Source organism: Lissotriton helveticus, chromosome 10, assembly GCF_964261635.1.
Source record: "Lissotriton helveticus chromosome 10, aLisHel1.1, whole genome shotgun sequence".
Taxonomy (NCBI): Eukaryota; Metazoa; Chordata; class Amphibia; order Caudata; family Salamandridae; genus Lissotriton; species Lissotriton helveticus.
The window spans coordinates 359,714,703-359,734,809 of NC_136071.1; the positions used below are offsets into that span (position 1 = coordinate 359,714,703).

At 42.3% G+C, this 20,107-nt stretch overlaps 1 protein-coding gene across 2 annotated transcripts in view; it reads left to right on the forward strand.

Annotated features, from left to right (window-relative positions):
- Positions 1-1,888: 1,888 nt before the first annotated feature.
- Positions 1,889-20,107, forward strand: part of LOC144783952 (retinoic acid receptor responder protein 2-like) — a 130,111-nt gene continuing 111,892 nt past the window's right edge. For both annotated transcript variants that reach the window (XM_078662680.1, XM_078662681.1), the window contains exon 1: positions 1,889-2,109. In XM_078662680.1, coding sequence (XP_078518806.1) covers positions 1,930-2,109 — 180 coding nt within the window. In that variant the 5' untranslated portion in view covers positions 1,889-1,929. The remainder of the gene's footprint in view (positions 2,110-20,107) is intronic.

The following is a 20,107-nucleotide window of genomic DNA, read 5'->3' on the forward strand; positions in this document are numbered from 1 at the left end:
AAATACAATTTTGGGAGAAGTTTTGTATTTTTAAATCCTAAAGGCTACCAGGTATCTAGTTGTTCCCATATCACTGCATATTGGGCGGATCCATTTGAGGCGAGAATTGTGGTCCTCGGGACAGAAAACATTACATGTGTATCATCTTCACCGCTCAGGCCACATGCTAGGCAGGTGGTAGGATCTCGGTCCTGGCACCATTTATGGTATTACCCCAAAATTGGTCCAAGGATGCTTGTTTCCAGTTCAGGGTAGACTTGGCTTGGCAGTTCGGGATGGACTTTTCCCATGAGTCACAGGGTCAAGACTGATTTGCATATAGCTGGGTCTGAACTGAGGTGGTGGAGTGAGCTAAAGAACGATGGTGGATTCAACCCAGATCTGTGGCTGGCGGTGAGTGTCTGAAAGTTTCAGTGCTCCATCCATCATCTCCTTGTGTTTGCCTTTTATGGGTAAACAATCTAAATGGGAGAGTCCCAAGGCAAAAACTAATAGATAAAATCTTAGCTAAGGGAGATGATACTAGATCTAGAAATTGCTAAAAAAAAAAACGCAAAGGTCTTAAAATCGAAAAACATGTTGGTCAGTGAACCATTTGAGCTATTTTTTATATAAGCCCAATAGAATGTTTTCAATGCAATGAGATCTGTTTTATGAATTGCAGTTGGCTCTGCCCAGAGCCTTTGTAATTCCAGCTTCCCCAGCTAGTCGTTGATAATTTTGCCACCAAGGAAGAGTCCTAGCCCCGGAGACTTTTAATAGATCTTTAAGACAACCCCTAATCTCTTAACTCAGGTGTTATCCAGAGGCGGACTCAGTACACTAACGGTTTTAGTGTGGCAAAATCCACAATTCTATTTAGTCCCATGTGAAGTATAAAGGGGAAAGGGGGGGATCTGGGTGCAACAGAAACTAACTTCCTGACAAAATGGTTTTCAGCAGCTCCTCGTAATTACCAATGGCTGAAATTAACTCTAGCATTCGACCCATCACCTTGTTTTTCTTCATTGTGATACCTTAAGTCCAATGGGGATGCCTGATGTGGGTCTCCGGTTCACTGCACCATAGAAATCGAAGTACACCTGATTGATGAGGCCCTAAAAGGCCAAAGCCGATCTGGGGTTGGTTGTGTTACCATTTGCAGGGTTCCTTGAGTGGCAGTCCAAGCAGGACAGATCCTTAAGGAGAAGGACCGAGACTGAGTTGCATATAGCTGGTCCTCACCTATAAAGGCAAAGTGAGCAAAAAAACGGTGCACTGTAATGTGGGTCAGAGTAATTACCTGTGTCTTAAATTAATTCAAGTATTCCATCCATCCCTTTTTTGTTTACTCAATGTCCCATTGTGAGGCACACTGTCTAAAAGATATTTCCGATTTTTATGAGAATAAGTGACTGTTTTAACCTCTTTTTTTGACTTTCATTTGTGTTTGTTAACTTGCTAAACTGGCTTCCCTGTCTCTTTTAGATATCACAAATTGAGCGGCCAAATAAGTCACCATAATGTCAATCAGCATACTTGAGTGAAGAGACTGGATAATCAGATGCCCTAAGTAAAAGGTCACCTCCCGTTTTCTAGATATAGGACACCTTTAATCATAAAGGGAGTGAATCAGAACACCTCTCATGACATGGGTGAATACCAAGCTATTTTCATCCTGCAGTAGGCAACTGAAAAATTCTGTTTTATCATATTCACTTGTGCTTTGCACAAGAAAGGGAGGAGTTTGGCAGCTAACCTAAAGAACTACTATGTTTGCCTCAGCAGGGCCCTATTTCCAAACGTGTGTTTGCTCACATAATATTGATCTCTTGATTCTCTGGGTCATTGCCACGCTTGGCTCTTGCTCCTATAAAGTTAAATTTTCACCAATCGAAACAAGTCACAAAAATCCAAATCCGCAGATCTCATAACTAAACAACGAGGAAGATGAAGAAGCTTTTCCTAGCTCTCTGGCTAGCCACACTAGCCATCACAGCTCGGGGTGACCCACTGGGGCTTTCCGAGCTTGAGAGGAAAACATTGGACATAGTTGTGGAAGAGTTCAACTGGAAACCTGGCCAGAAATATGCCCATAAACCCGTGGCTGTCCAAAGCAGAGAAGAAAAAGTATGTACACCTCAAGGGGACTTTGAGGGGTTTGGGGGGAAGGTGGGAAGGGGGTGTGTGTCATCGGGGCTCACTTTTAAGGGGAGGGGATTTGGTGATGTATTGTTCATTTTATTTTAGGGGGAAAATAGCAGGATGGGACAGAAGTACAAGTGGGAAAAAGCCAGATGCTATTGTAAAAATGGGCCCCACTTCCAGGGTCAACTTTGCCTATAAGGCAACCTGGCAGTGAGAGAAGGGCTGGTCTGACAGGTCAAGAAGTGGGCCGGTTTCTTGACAGTTTGTGGCCCTGTTTAATTGTCTGTGGGACCATTTGTTTTCTCTTGATTTTCCTGATATTACCACGGACATTGCATTCAGCAAGCACACAGGCACACAGCCTCCCACAGCCTTGCAAACACCAAACAGTGTACCTGTATAATTTCAAACCTGCCCTGATTTGCGAATGTGGGCTACTTTTTAGCTATCTAATTCACTAACCTTGGCCACTTTTATTTTGGTTTTCAGGCCTATTTACTGTCCAACCCTTCCCACTTCCAGCTTCCTCTGACTGAGCATAATTTCAGTAAAGGAAGGAAATGTCTGGAAGGAAATAGGGAGCAATCCACATAGATGTAATAATTGCATGGCATGCAAAAACTGAGACCGAGTCCCTAATATCAATAATTCCAGACACCTGAGTGTAAACATGCTAAAATCCCGCAGAAACCTCAGCAGGAAAAATTCCATATATTTTGATATAGTTGATGATAAGAGGAGAAAATGGGCCCTATTATTGGCATGCTGCGAAATCACGGTAACTTTCCAAGCAGATGTTGCCACTCAGATCGATTTGTGGCAAACCAGCGGTAGAGGCAGAGGTGTGGCGACGCGGCTAAGGCGACTGACTCCGGAATCTGGGGATCACGGTTAGATCCCCGGCACCGGCGGCAGATTAGCCCAGCACCATGTGACTCTCGGCAATAGCTTGCTTAATCTTCCCGACGGAGCCTAGACTTTACAAATGTGGATTATTATATTAGAATTAATTTGGCATTAGGTCGCCAAATTGTTGCACTATCCTTGGTGCCTTGGTTCGCCCTGTTAAACTTGGTTCGCCCTGTTAAACAAGGAACCGGAGGTGGAGAAGTCCTTCTTTACAATAAACCCGATGTAAATTCTGCACTGTGATGGGATGCGGGAGATTATGCGAGGCAAGAGTTATGAGTAACAAAGCCAGACATTCAGAAAGCCTAAACTCATAAGACTTTGCCTTCCAGATTCTATAGACACATTTCGCTTTCAAGAATTTCTACAAGAACAGAGATTTCTGCAGTGAAAAAAATCAACTTTACTGAACTTGTTGTACCATTTCTAACACAACGGACCACCATGCGTCCTAATAGGTCTTTGGTATGATTTATAGCACACCCTAAAAGGCCTTCATTTCACATAGCTGTTGCTGCAAGTTTGTTTGAATAACAAATGATATTGTTTTGTGTTGTAAAATGATCTGATCTTGAAGCTTCTGATGTTGCAACAGGAACAGTTGCAATAGCTGACGCTTTTAGATTCAGGGCTGAATTTGTGCCGGTGTTTGCTGGTGCTTCTTTGTGCACTCAGCGCTACAAAAACATGAAGACAGCAGAGATAGCACTGAATGTGAATTTACAGATATGTCTATATGGCATTAATAAATGTTTAACTGGGCATTTGAAGAGGATAATTGTATCTAACTTTGAGGAGTTATTTTAATCGGCCGATAATTGAGCAATGTTTCTATGTTTGCCTAGTAGTGCTGCAACAGATTATGCAATTTCACAGATTGCTGAACCAAGGGAACTTGCAGCACTTGCTGACAAATAGGTAGGGAACTGGGCAGTTCAGAAGTGGCAGGGAGTTCAAGGGCCAAAAAAAAGGCTGTGATGACAGTAGTAACTTGCAGAAGGCCCAAACGTTTAGAATAGTCAGAAAGATTGACAGGTTACTCCACAAAGCTCAAAGGATTGACTGTGATCACATGAGGCTGGCAGACATCACACTTGAAAGAAAAGTAGATTCCTAGGAGGATGCTGTTGCACAGCGATACTGAGGTGTATGGGGCCCCTTTAAGTACTGTCAATGCACCTACCTGCTTGGCAGTCTGAACTACTGACCTCTATGAGGAGTCACAGTTGTCAGCAGCAGGTGAGGTACTAGGCATCGAGCCTTGGCAGAACTGCAACAGTTGTGTGAGACGGGAGCTCCAGGAGTCTCAGAAACGCAGAGTTTGTTAAGGTTCAGGCAAAGTGTCTTACTTTTGAGGGATGAGGCTCTAGCTCAAGGATGGGAAATTGGTTATGTCACAATTTCATATTAAGATGGGTCCCTCAACAGCATGCCTTTTATGTGGACCCTGAAAGAGGGTGAAAGATTGTAGCCACCCATGTACAGGTGGAATAAACTTCATATCGAATTATGTGAAGGTCGCGTGGATGCGATTGATGTAACCTACAAGATTTCCACTTATTACCCCAAACCAAAGGATTTGTTGAAAGAATTAAGGGGCATATTACCAAGCTATAGCGATAATTATCGCTAAGCTTGGTTAGCGGGTATAATAATATCGCCGCGCTCCGACGATGTTTACCGCTGAGATACCTTGATATTATCAAGGTTTATCTCAAAAGCAGTAAAAATCGTGGGAAATGCATGAATATCGCTGTAAAATCAGCGATATTCATGCATTATCGTGACAATGCTCTTAGCCATGTTATCCACCTTCCATTGGATAACATGGCTAAGAACTGCTCTAGGCAGGCGTTAGCTTTTGGAGATAATCGCGCTTAGCGTGATTATTTCCAAAAGTTGGTAATAGGGGACAGCGATGTTAGCGACTGTTTCCAGTCGCTAACATCTTGGCACGCCCACTTTGCATGTCATTAGCGATAATTATCGCTGACATGCATAGTGGGCCCCTAAATGCCCGTTATCGCCTATTAGCTGTCGCTAACTGGTGTTAGCGACAGCTAGGTAATAGGGCGATAAAATTATCGCCGCTTTAGCGGGACAAATTCCCGCTAAAGCGGCGATAAGGCTCTTGGTAATATGCCCCTAAGACTTGTCAAAGTATGATGGGTATTTTAGCGAAGCCCTTCGAGAGGAAGTAGGATTTCCTCATGCAGTGCCTCCTTTCTGCTTCATGGGAAGTATCATACAATGGCATGGGATTTAATCCATTTGAGCTTCTGTACGGACAAATTGTCCGCCCACAGGTGATGTTGTTGACTATGTGTTAGGTCTCAGATGCAAGATGGAGCTGCTGATGCCCAATGCAAAGAGTAATATTCAGGTGAGTCAATAACTTCTGAAGAAAGGGACTGATCACAAAACAATACTGACTGTGTACTAGGAAGGACTGGAAGTTCTCACATTGAATTCTACTGAATTCTATGTGCCCCAGGTTTCTTGGGCAAAAGCACCCCTGTCTTTTCTGAAGAAGAGCAGTGAGGTTACCTGTTTGCTGAAGAAGAGCAGTGAGGTCACCTGTTTGATAGATTTAAGTTCTAGCCAATATCCCTTTTGGTTGTGTCACAGAAATAAGCCAAAGCCATTCCACAGTGGTGAGGAGATGGAGGTGATTTTTGAATTAGTGGGAGGAATGGGGGGACCGATGTGGCCCTCTACGACTTACTACACAGAGACCTTAAGGATGCCTTATTGAAGAGAACTGGTCTTTTCCACGAGTTCACACCTTGTCAAGGACTAGATGCAGTGAGTTCTGAATTTCCTTCTTGATTGCCAGAGGTAAAGGAGTCTCCTCTCCGTTGCCACAGTGCCACCCAGCACTAAAAATATGTGTAAAAGGTGTGAAGTGTCTTAAAAAGGATGAAAAGGCCACAAGGCACTGTAACTCCACTTGGTAATATTGATACTCCCTGATTGTAGCTGAAAGAGCAGAATTTGAAATGCAAGGCAGCAAAACAATTCTGAATAGGTTTTAGAAAAAAGTCTGGTCACATACTCACTGAAGAAATAACCCAAAAGGAATCCTGATGAAAAACAGAAAGGACAATTTCAAGGCAAAACGATATCAGAATGGATGAGGAATGCGACGAAAAATTGGGTAACAAATGCATTACCACACATATTACTCTGGCAAAAACCTCCTTCTATAGGCTCTAAGCAGGAAATGACATCACAGGAAAAAGATTAACACGTTCCTGGATTAGAAACTTCAGAGTGGAAACACTGAAGAGACGACCATCATGGATAGGCATAAATATAAGGCTACTAACTACTCCTCTACCAGAGGAATGAAGAAAAGTCTGATGAAGGAAAATAACCCCATGTTTGACACTCCCTGTGTCTCAGTATCTTGCCAGATGCCTCCTCCACATGACACTTCATATTAGAAACATGAAACTCCCTTCTGAATGGCTGTGACTGTGGAGACATCCGTGCCGGTGGGTTGGCGTCGGAGAAAAGTCCTTACCATGCACCGAGTGCACGAATAAAAAATACTCAAAGGCACATGGTTCATGCGGAGATGTAACACACCAACAGAGCAAGAAGAGTGTAGGGTTGTCCTGAGACGGTTGTATGACGTTACAACGCGGGCTTTTACCCCGCATGCCATTATAACGCGGGGATTACAACGAAAGTCGTTACAACGACTTTCGCTGGAGGGCGCTGGATAGTGGAATAGTTTAATTTTCTATTCCAACTCCAGCCCACGTTGACAGTAGGGAAGGTGTTGGATAGAAAATTAAACTATTCTCTATCCAACAGCGCCCTCCAGCGAAAGTCGTTGTAACGACTTTTGTTGTAATCCCTGCGTTGTAATGGCATTGCGGGTTAATCCCCGCGTTGTCATGGCTGTTCTTCTGCTGAGACAGGTGTTAGGGCTGTTCTCTGTCCTCAGTGGTCTAACACTAGTGTATATGTACAGCATAGATGCAGTACCCAGTCTTCCTGTGAAGAGTTATATCAGTAGATTGTCAAATAAGGTCCAAAACTGAACCAAAGTAGAGCTAACTAAGATCTTGGACCCAGGCATGATTGAGAATGCCCGGACTCCATCGGTAAGTCTACACATGTTGATGTGTGAGCAAAGTACCAAGGGCTTAAGATTTTGCATGGATTACCCTGATCTCAATACAGTCACATAGACGAATGCTCACCTAATTCCTTATGTGGACAAACTAGTGGTCCAAATAGGTGCTGAACAGAAATCGAACATGAAGCACCCCTATAAGAATACTCCAGGGGTCTTATTACGACCCTCTCAGTCCATAGACCGCCAGACTCGGAAGGGGGGTCAGAGAGGGCGGTCTAGCCACCACCGCACCGGCAGTCCAACCGCCATATTATATGTTTGGCGGTCTGACCATCATTTGTCTGTCACAACCGCCATGGAACCGCGTTCTCTGCTGGTAGTGCGGTGGTCAGGGGCACATAATATGCTGATGGTGCTGCTGCGGACCGCCATGCATATTTTGAGTTTCCCAACTGCCAGCCTTACATGGCGGTTGGCATCACCATGTAAAAGCTGGCAGAGGACAAACAAAAGGGGCCCTACAGTTTCCCTTGCCCGGTGCAGGTGGGCACATGTTGTGTCCCCCTGTGTGCAAGCACCGCCCCCCCGCCCCCAGTTCCAGCACAATATGAACTTTACATTGCATGCTGTGCTGGAACACACTGTGGTGGTGCCACCGTGGGACAGTATTAAAGGCTCACTGAGCCTTTGTACTGCACTGCTTGCGGAATTGCCATGCTGCCCGCCCACAAAACAACATTGTCTAGCATAATTTGCCAGATGGGCAGCATTGGGGTTTAGTGTAGCGGGAGCGGGCAGTGGTGAACCACTCCGCTCCCACACCTCCAAACTGGTTATGAGGCCCTAAGACAAATGGACAAAGTATTAGGAGAAAAATGAAGAGTCACCCAGCAGCAGAAACATTTACCATGGAAACGCACACATCGAAAATAAAAATGAACATGCCCTCAACACTAAGGCCTAAGAACTTTTATATGCAAATTAAATTTTCTATTAGTAGATTTTGCACATTCAGCATGGTATGATCATGGTTAGGGTTGCATTGGCAAATCAGTAACACCAGCATAATATTTTAAAACTACTGAATTATTTGACACTAACCTAATCTTAAGGTAAGAGAAATCTTCCACCTATGCTCTCAGCAACTGCAATCCGGAGATGATCAGTGCAGAATAAAACATTTCTCTAACAATGTCCTTAAATATTGTAATTTTGGTACACATTGGAAGCTTTATTCACAATAAACACTTCCCAACACAATAGTTAAATTTTGCCATTCACCTGGTGCTCCGCTGAAAGACGAAGAGAGATGGTTTGCACCGTGACACTGATTGAGCGGGGAGATTGAGCAGGAAGAGCAGAACACCCAAAATTTCATCCATATTAAAATAAATGGCATCTCATATGAAAATTTGGCGTAACTATTTCACAGTATTAATTACACTTCTAAATTACTGGACTTCCATCTTTTCTCACATCCCCGCCTTGACCCAAGTAGTGGTTGCACCTGACCCCATCATGGCACTCCTAAGCTACAATGGCAATATTCCTAAGTTCGCTCGCAGGCTTGTACCAATGGCACGTTTATTTGCTAAACGTGATATCGGGGTGCATTGGGGCAGTGGCCAGGTTCCTACTGCTGCAGTGGGGCTCAAAAGTGTGACACATTGCGATAGCATCAGCAGGGACTTAGCACAGCTACAGCCACTCACATCTCGGTCTAAATATATTTTGCAGTCCCTTCGGAACTACCACCACATCCTAGAACCCACCGCTACAGTTCAATCACTGCCCCCACCATAATCACTTTACCACCCTCTCCCTTTCATTCTGCGTCCAATACCCTTATCTGTGATGTGGTGATGTTCCTTTATTTCCATGTATACAATGTATATGTTGAAGTTGTCATACTCCTGACTATGTCGTGTTCAAGATGGTGCACCCTGCACCTTGCTGCACCCTTGCTGTACCTCTGTATGCTGTGTTTTTTATTGAGGTTATGTTGTTGTTGACATTGCTCTTCTTGTATGAATTCAGTACAAAAGTTACCGTTCTAAATGACTCAGTAAACATGTCTCAAGCGCAACATTATTAATTCATCCATTACGACTCTATATATTGTTAAAACCTTCAGAAATTATTTTCCCTCGACATTACCGATTTGCATATTTTAGAAAACACTTCTACTAATCCCCCTCTGATTATTTAAAGAAAACAGTTAAACCCAATTGGTAACTTTATTAATCAGCCATTAGTTTTTTTAAGTTTTCCGCTTCTTGGTTAATCAGACTTTCTCCTCCATCTTCTTCATCCGGGTGGAATGCTCATTGCCATTAATCATTCAATTGCAAAGTCCTTCAATCTTTTCCTTTTCCTTGAAGAATTGTCTTCACTGCTTCTATTCTTACTATTTCTAGTATACCTTTTAAACATACCGTCTATTAATTATAACTCCACCACAACAACTATCTAAACCACTCACCTACCTTTCCAAAACCACTGTCTTATCTTTTTTATCCAAGATCCTATAGCTTCCCACAAACCTGGATCTTCTAACGACCTAATTTCATTTGTCAAATTAGCTATGTTAGTAATGTAAGAGTCAATCATTCCACTATAATCTGGTTTGTATGTACAGAAATTCTTCACCTTAATTACTTTACAGACACTGCCCTCCTCTGCTATGAATATATCCAAAGTGAAACAGTTCTGCATTACCATTGCTCCCATTGCCAACATCTCTGTATTCACTAATTTAAATGACCCTATAGTATCTGCAGCAAGTCAATCTACAACTTTAGAAAATTTCCGAATCTTCACATCATTCATGGCTATTTCCATAGGAGGAAAAATAAACCCTGAAACGTCCGTAACAACTTGACTAAAATCTCTTATCACCCTCCTCAAATGATGTTCCTCTTCTAATTATTCTACATGATACATTCTAGTGAAAACTAAAGCTAGATAACATGAATTAATCCAATTCTATGGTAGATTGAAATAAACAGTCTTTCCACAAACATAATAAATACCTCTTATAATAGTATCTTCTACAATCAAACGTTTTCCACTAACTTCAAAAGTTATGTTACAAATACTCTCAACAACAAACTCTACTCTCTCTTCTTCTATGGAAATACACCTTACTAAGCACAGCTCTCCTTTTCTGTCTTGCTCGATCTTCAACTTTGGATGTAATCCTGAAAACCAAAACTGCTTCTCCATTCCTAATTTTATCTAAAGCAATCTTTTGTTCTTACAAATTGCTCGCCACATTTATACATCTTTCATTACCTTCATTAATGAAATCTTATTCTTCACTACTTAGTAAACACAAATATAATTCCTCCATGTTAGTATTGGTTCTGGTTTGTGCTGTCTCTCTCAAATACTTTCTAGGCATAATTTCTTTATTACTCTCACTAATGGATACATTCTCCAAAGTCACATTATAATCAGTCAGATATGGGGAAAGAAACTCCTAATAATTAAAGATAGCCACGAACCTACTGAAGTAAAGAGAGTAAGGGAGTTTCACTTGGGCACAGGTGGCTTTTTCACCTGCTGATGTAGGAAGGAAAATACACACATAGCAACTACTAACATTCACAGTTTTAATATATTTTTTAATCATTTTAGTATACACATTTTCTCTAAAACCATTAACTAAATGCTTTTCACTTAAGGTACTATTTGCCTAATTTCTTCATGGCTTGGCCTACTTGCAACTTTACTAATTTATCTGAAACATTTCCTACTGGAATCAGTAAGCACACCAACAGGCCAACTAATATTAATATTATCATTATTAATAGTATCATCCCTACAATTTTACAGCATCTTCTATTTTCCAACTTCATGTTAGAGACTAAAAAAAATGTGTGGCAAAAAAGTATTTGTTCTTTCAGTCTATTATAAAAATGTGTATTCATTTCTAAGTTTCTGAAGGAAAAATAAAATTCAAAGACAGCTTTATCAGTCTCTATGTTTTATTTCTCCAGTTATTTCTATTTCTAGGCAAAATTCTCTTTTCTCAGTGAGTTGATTTTCAACAAAATTCAGTATTTCAAAAGTCTGTTTTTTCCCCTCCAACCAGCAGTCGTCCCTCCTGCTGAGAGCCAACTGTGGGAGAGATAAATAAAATGACAATAAAACTATTTTATTATCCGTTTCTTTTTCTTTCCGTGCTTGAGCCAGCAAGCCAAGGTATGGGCGGCGCGGGCCAGGACGAAAGCAGGGGGAGTGGTAGTACATACTGTAAGCGCGTATGACGGTTTGGGTAGCAGTCTAAGGCCGGCCAAACCAGCATGTACACGTTGATCTCTCTCAACTGCTCAGTTGGGTGCAGAAGAGGCACAGCCTCCTAGGACGTGAGGGAGGGCGAACCTAGCCTGATCAGGCCAATCACTGCGCTGCTCTCATGCTGTATCACCATAAGAGCAGTGCTGTAATTGGCATCTAGGAGCCTTACAGTGTGCACCAGCCCCATGGGAATAGGAGTCTAACAAGGAGAAGAATCCGAGACGGTGGCCGGCAGCGGTAGCAAAGCTATTTTTTTTATTTTGCTATTTAAACCCTACCCCCACACCTCCCTACCACCCCTCCCACCATCCGTTAAGGAGAGCAGCCACTACAACCTCAAACTGGCTCTTCTTCAATACTGGTCTCTATATTTGATCCTTTTTCTAAAACATGATGGCTCTTATTTATTTGGAAATAGTCATCTTAATCAGTAACTTCCTCCGGCACTGTTGCTAGGTACACCCACAAGGGTGAAGAATATTTCCAATTGGGAACTCTCTTTCTAACGGGTCTTTAGGCAGCTGACAATCCACTCTCATCAACTTTCCAGTTCAAATGTCTCTTTAGATCTTTTTTCTGATTCACAGTGGTTTCTTTTGCAAGTTCTTTTCTGGGTAATTCTTCAGCAACATTCTCTCAGTCTCCTTATTCTTCAAGACCTTGATTCAAACTTGAGCCTGCACTTAACACTCTCTTGTTGGCTTTACTCAAGGCACATTTTCAACTCTAACTTTAAATTGCAACTTCTCACTGCTTTGACCTCCTTTTCTTGCTGCCACTCATTCATTATGCTTGTGCATTGCAGCAGTCCTTCATTCTAACCACTTTGTACCTGGACATTAGATGTTTCAGGCTCTTGTACTGAATTTTTGCTCACCTGAAAATGTATTTTTTTTACTTTCTGCTTGATCTTTACGACTCTCTGTTTGATCTTCACCAGTTGCACCAGTTACATAAACATCTTTACCTCCCTCTAAATACAAATCTGACTTTGGCTGTGGTTTTGTTCGGCAGACTTCATTTGGATCATCTGTTCTTGCCTCATCCACTGTTTCAGCTACTCTCATTCTCTTTGTATGAGCAGAGTGGATCCACTGATGCACTGTCACACACTTGAATGCACTGTTGGCGGTCCGGATCACTTAAAAAGGACCACTCTAGCTTTCAGCGAGGCAGCCTCTTTGTACATGCTTCCGAATGAATACCCAATCCCCCATGTTCAAACCATGACAGAGTGTATTGTTGTAGCCTTCTGTAGCTGCATTCACCTAATAGGAGACAGATTTCACCTCATCAGCCAGACTTGATAATAATCCAGTACAATGTAATCAGTCATAAAAACTGTCGCAATCGCTAGCTCGCAGAGAGGGGGAAGGGTTAAATCAAACACTCAACACACAACACCCTTCTCTGTTTCGAATGTGTCTGTGAAAATCCGTAAATACCCTCAGAAGACTACCAATCCCAGAAAGCTTAGAGGTACTGCACCCGGAAGTAAACAACTGACCCTTCCCTGTTTGCCATATAGCTCCGCCTCAGGAAAAACATGGTGCTCGACAATCTAATCCTGAAGCTGCTTAGCGGATGGTGCTTCCCCGCTGGAGGATTGCAGCCCGTTTCTACATTCCCCCTGAGACTGCATCGTGCCTGCTTGAGTTTTTCGGAAGACGCCATGAGCCGCGAGTGATACTGCTTCAATACAGGTAATCGCTGTTCCGAGAGTGGCAGACCGCTCCTGACTGAGCTCTCCTCTCAGAAACAGCTTGGGGTTAACATTCGCGGATACGCCTGCAAATTCGGGGCTTCAGTGTTTTCTGGTGCCCTCACTGCAGCCCTCAAACCAGCCATACTAAAGCACCATGAACAGCGGAGCAGCCCGCAATTAGGGGCTCCGTGTATTGGGTGCATTGCCTGCCATCAGCACTGAGGTAATTAGGAGACCTTTGGAATTCGAAACCGGAGCGGCCCGCAGCAAGGGGCTCCGTGTCATTGCTAATTTTGCAGGTCTTCCGCCCTGGGTGTTTTGTAGACTGAGACATTTTGGAATAAGTGTAATAGGAGTTGCTCTCCTGTGTGAGACTTCCTCAGTTCAATATCGCGCTGCACGTTTCTTGTTCTAATGTCAACTGCGCCTGTCATGGGGCCACAAGTTTTGAGCTAAACTCCATTTGTGCTCTATGACGGAATAGAGCCATTTATCTCCTTTCTCATTTTTCAAAACATTCTTTGACTCTGAAGGGCGCTGTGTTGGGATGCTCACTCTGCCACTGGATTCAAGCAAGCCGGGCTGAAGACGGCTGTAATGCCAGAAACCGATCCCCGGAAGCTTGTTTCCGGTCCAGGGAAGGCATGGCTTGGCAGTTCGGGCTGGACTGTTCCCATGAGGCACAGGGTCAGACTGATTTGCATATAGCCATGTCTGAACTGGGGTGGCAGAGTGAGCTAAAGAACGGTGATGGATTAAACCCAGATCTTTTGACAGGGTGTGTTTGATTGGCTCAGATGCTCCGTCCATTACCACCCCCTTTTGTACCGCTTTTGGCCGCCATAAGTGTGGCAGGGTATGCTCAGACGTGAGTCCCTTGCTCACTTTGCCACTGGATTCAAGCAAGCCGGGCTGAAGACGGCTGTAATGCCAGAAACCGGTCCTCAGAAGCTTGTTTCCGGTCCAGGGAAGGCATGGCTTGGCAGTTCGGGCTGGACTGTTCCCATGAGGCACAGGGTCAGACTGATTTGCATATAGCCATGTCTGAACTGGGGTGGCAGAGTGGGCTAAAGAATGGTGATGGATTAAACCCAGATCTTTTGACTGGGTGTGAGTGTTTGATTGGTTCAGATGCTCCGTCCATTACCACCCCCTTTTGTACCGCTTTTGGCCGCCATAAGTGTGGCAGAGTATGCTCAGACGTGAGTCCCTTGCTCACTTTGCCACTGGATTCAAGCAAGCCGGGCTGAAGACGGCTGTAATGCCAGAAACCAGTCCTCGGAAGCTTGTTTCCGGTCCAGGGAAGGCATGGCTTGGCAGTTCGGGCTGGACTGTTCCCATGAGGCACAGGGTTAGACTGATTTGCATATAGCCATGTCTGAACTGGGGTGGCAGAGTGGGCTAAAGAACGGTGATGGATTAAACCCAGATCTTTTGACTGGGTGTGAGTGTTTGATTGGTTCAGATGCTCCGTCCATTACCACCCCCTTTTGTACCGCTTTTGGCTGCCATAAGTGTGTCCGGGTATGCTCAGACGTGAGTCCCTTGCTCACTTTGCCACTGGATTCAAGCAAGCCGGGCTGAAGACGGCTGTAATGCCAGAAACCAGTCCTCTGAAGCTTGTTTACGGTCCAGGGAAGGCATGGCTTGGCAGTTCGGGCTGGACTGTTCCCATGAGGCACAGGGTCAGACTGATTTGCATATAACCATGTCTGAACTGGGGTGGCAGAGTGGGCTAAAGAACGGTGATGGATTAAACCCAGATCTTTTGACTGGGTGTGAGTGTTTGATTGGTTCAGATGCTCCGTCCATTACCACCCCCTTTTGTACCGCTTTTGGCCGCCATAAGTGTGGCAGGGTATGCTCAGACGTGAGTCCCTTGCTCACTTTGCCACTGGATTCAAGCAAGCCGGGCTGAAGATGGCTGTAATGCCAGAAACCGGTCCTCGGAAGCTTGTTTCCGGTCCAGGGAAGGCATGGCTTGGCAGTTCGGGCTGGACTGTTCCCATGAGGCACAGGGTCAGACTGATTTGCATATAGTCATGTCTGAACTGGGGTGGCAGAGTGGGCTAAAGAACGGTGATGGATTAAACCCAGATCTTTTGACTGGATGTGAGTGTTTGATTGGTTCAGATGCTCCGTCCATTACCACCCCCTTTTGTACCGGGATGAACATGAAGCCATTTTTCCGAGCTACTCTGCTGAGATTCCTTTATGATATAAACTCTAGGAATGGGATGTAAGTGTATTAGCATATGACCTCAAGGTGTTTAATGTCAGGTGTGCATGCATTCTGTGTGTCTTACTTTCTTTCTGCCTTATCTTACATGCAGAGTCCCAGATAAGAAGCCAGCGCTCTTGTCCAGACCTGTGACGCAACAGGAAATCTTTATTATTTTATCCACTTCCCTTTTCCCTTGGGGACTCCCTGTTACCACAGTGTTTTATTTACGTTGAGGGAAGGGGAGTGTCTAGGGTAAGAGGAGGGCTTCTCTTCACGACATCGTTCCTGCTGGCTGTGATAGACAGGTTAGTGGCGTACATCTTACTTGGAGCTGCTGACAGCCGCGACAAAAACAAATGCAGCTGCTGGTAGATCTGCAAGTCTCATTGCTCTGCCACTAATCACTTCATGGGACGTAAATCCTGTATTTCTGTTCGGAGTACTTTTCATACTCATTAGCAAAAGAGGACTGGCCACTTTCATTTCATAAAAATACAAATGCCAGTTTATTCTTGAGTGTGGCATTGGTTCGCCCCACCACACCTGAGTATTGTGGTCTATAGCTACAATGGATTATTTGCTTGATCTTAAAAGCGGTTCATATTATCTGTAGCACTTAATATCTGAATTTTGTGGCATGATCTATCTCAATAGAAGTTGGGAGACCACATCTCGGTATTGATTCCCTCAACAACAATTTGTCAATTGTAAATCTGCCTGCTCTCCTAGTAGGATATGCATTGACCCATTTTAAGAATAGGCATACCACTACCAAGATATACTTCAAGCCACTGCAATCTGGCATCTCGATAAAGTCTGCCGGCAATCTCATAAATGGGACTTCTGATTTGCCAATGTGATTCATGATTGTAACAGTCTTTTTACTCTGACTGTGTACATGACAAGCTAGACAATGGTTACATACATCTCCAGCAACATGTCAAATTCCTGTGTTTTCCCAATATTTTTTAAACAAAATGACGAAGCTATCTTTTCCTGCATCATTTTGATTATGCAAATAATTAAACATGGGTGGCAACCTTGAGTCTGTCAAAATATATTTTTGCTCAACATTTACATACAGATCTTTATAATTATTTTTATAACCTAATCCGTCCCACTTCATTTATTTTATTCATTTTCAGGAGTATCTTCCTGTAAATCTCTTAACTCACTCAAAACAGTCTGCGTTTAATACAAATAGAACATTTTCACTTTACTAGAGCCTAGTACACTTGCAACTGACCCTTCCTGCAAGACACAATACCTCTCCATTTGGTCCGGTCAATATATTTGTTTCCTAATGTTTTCTAATGTGACCAAATCTTTGCTAGTCTTATGGGCCTGACACTTTACAACTGCTACTTCTTTTGTTTTTTAATTGCATTCAACAAATCCAATATGTACATGCTGTTTTTAATTGGACCACTTCAGGATGCCATAAATCCTCTTTGTGACCACTGTTGTCCGTAATCATGAGCAACATCAAAACCATACTGGCTACCTGTATAGATCATTACATCCAAATTTTCAACAAGCAGCAATCACTAGTCAAGGCAATTAATGCTGAGGTCACATCTGTTAAGGAGGATGCTTATGATATCTCAGCTCTCAAACCTCCATATTGGTCTCTCAAACAAGAACCATCAACAAGCAATGTCATGTCTGATAACTCTAATCGGACTTCTTTTATGCCTGGTCTTGGTTTTGTGCATAATTCGGTCACTTCAATACAATTCTGCTCTATTTCTTCATCAAATCCACTATTCCTGTCTTCAAATTTGTCATAAATCGGAAGCAGTGTTGCCAGACTCAAAGCATTGCATCTTCAAATCAAAATATTCTCTGCTCTGAGATCACCCGCACATATCGTCTTTAAATGCTACTTGTCATGTGTTTTGTTTCTGCTCTTGTCAAAAGAATTTCAACTCAATGTGGGACATAGACAATTAAAGTATGGCCCATCACAATTCCTTCACTTCACTGCAAATGTCAGACAAACTGCTACAACCAATTTTAGACACCCAAGAAGATTTCCAGCCACTGGTTCCAATACTCCTGAAAGATGTGCCACTGGGCGCATGAGTTCTCTGTGGTTTTCTGTAAGTATGGAAAGTGCACATCCATTGCAAAACAATTAGAACTTCATATTTTAATAAGGCATCCTGACACAAACTCTAATTCAATTTCTCAAATGCTTTGAGGAACACTTCAGCATATTATACTGTATCTGATACATCATTACAGGTTAGCCAAACTAAAGGCTTGGCAATCACAGAAATGTTGGGGATCTACTGTCAACAATACCCAATAATTCCAAGAAACATCTAAACCACCCTCCGAGTGGTCGGGTATTCAATTTCAAAATTGCAGAAACACATTCTTTTGAGAACACACACCTTTTTCACACACACCTTTTTCAATATGGTGTCCGAGATAAATAACCTGCTTTTTGCAATGATACATTTTTGCTGGGGAGACTTTATGTCCATTTTCGGCCAAATGATTTAACAGTGCAATGGTATCAAGCTTACAATCCACCTTTTGTCTTAGATGATATCAAGAGATCGTCCATATACTGAACTAAAGTTGAGTTACACAACAATTTAAAATTTTCCAAATCCTTTTTGAGTATTTGTGAGAAAATCAATTGATTCTCGGTGTACCATTGTGGGATCCTATACCATACGAGCACGTTATTCAAAAATTCAAATGAAAAAAGTAACTGAGAATCCGCATGCAATGGTATTGAAAAGATCACTTGGCACATGTCAATGACTGTTTACCATGTTGCCTCTGTTGGATTCTGGTACAATATTACTGCTGGATTCAGAACCGCTGGACAATAAGGAACACACAACTTTATTTATTTTCCAGAGGTCGTGTACGAGCCTCTATTTGCCATTTGGCTATTTATTGGCCATTACCTGAAAACTGACAGGACTGCCTAGCACTTCTCGAAGGAGTCCCTGCTCAATTATTTTCAGGATTTCTGGTTTAATTCCCTTTTCATCCTCTTTAATTAGTCTTTCTTTTTCAGGGAAAAATTGTTTCTAGTTTTACTTTAATCATCACTGGTTCTGATGTTTTGATCAACCCAATTTCTTTCCCGGTGAAATCCCATACAAATTTTCTAACTGAAGGTAAGTCTTTTCTTGTCAAGACTGGGTACGTTTATACTCTAGTGTCTTCTGAGCTTAATTTAAAAATGGAATCCTCATCCTGTGTTTCTTAAGCAGCACCATCTAGTGTGCAATAAATAACATAGTTTAACTTGCACAGAAGATCCCTTCCAAACAAGTTCACTGGTCTTGAATCACACTAAATAAACATATCTTTATTTTCCATCTGTCCCATTTTAACTAGGACAGTTGCTGAAGCCTGATTAACGATTTGTTTATCAGTGATCCCTACAACTTGGACTTCTCTTCCTCAGAAGGGTAGGTTAGGAACTTCCAAAGAACAAACTATAGAACTGTTAGCCTTATACCAATCAGAAATTAAACAGGTCCCCGGCAACTTCTCCGTCAATGTATGGGCCACTTTGGTCTACCTCCAGAACTGCTTCAAGTAAGCAGTCAACCTCCCTCTTCAGGCACAGTCACTGTGAACTGCTTCCTACCATTTCTTTAGTAGAATCATAGCATTCTATTACATTATATGGCATTTTATTTCTCATGTTATTTTGCATTACTGGGGCTGTTGGCATTGGCATTCGAAAGGTTTTCTGTCCAAAATCTGCATATATACCATCATATTATTTCTCTGTTCCATTTGGTTTCTCTCTGAATTGTCCTGAACTCTTTATGAATTCTGTCTACATTCCCTCTTCCAGCACCTGATCCGACCACAATTAAGACAAGCCAAATTCTTCTTCAACACTTCATCATTCCATTCATTTTACCTCCTTGCAGCACTTGATGCATTCCATTCATAATATTTCACACAAAATTCATACTTGAACCCATTTAATTCATCAATCATCTTTCAAATTGTTTTGTTTGAGCAATCATCAATTTTTCCTTCAATTTCTTCTGCTTTTTCTCAAGATAATCACTACTATTTTCAAAATCATTTCAATATCCTTTGTCGACCAACACACAACTCACTCTGTTGAATATGATTACTTAATTCTGATCTTAATCCATTCCCAAAAACAGACAACCCCCCCCAACAGCATATTTCTATGGCTTTTTTACTCTGCTATGTTTCTTAATACCTTCATCAATCTTGAATAACAGAAGTATACTGATTCCTTAGGTTCCTGTGTCACTCTCAATATCTTTTCCCAATTTATACACATTTCAAGAATATTTTTTTTCAAATTCTTAATCCCTACCTTGTATTTCTCATCTGCACATGGTGCAATATTTGGTCTAAGTCTAGCTGGTTCATGCACTGACCATCCAACAGCCCCCTTACACTTCAGTCACAAATATCCAGGAATAACAATCTCAAATAATGTTTTTAAATCAGTCCACAACATCGGAGAAAGGTTTGTCAGTTTATGGATTTCGTCATACCCATTTGCTGGATTTTCTGTCAATTTTGTAAAATTATGTGTAAAGGCTTACAGACCTGCCATTGTTCACGGAGTCTGCACCATCTTTTCCTCCATATAAGTCTCAAGATTCATTCCTGCTTCTGAATCACTTGTTATGTTTCCTGGCTCTTTTCCCTTATTATCCTTTATTTTTCTTTTATTAACTGTCCATTTTCTCCATTTGTCTTGCTATTTCTTCAAATATTC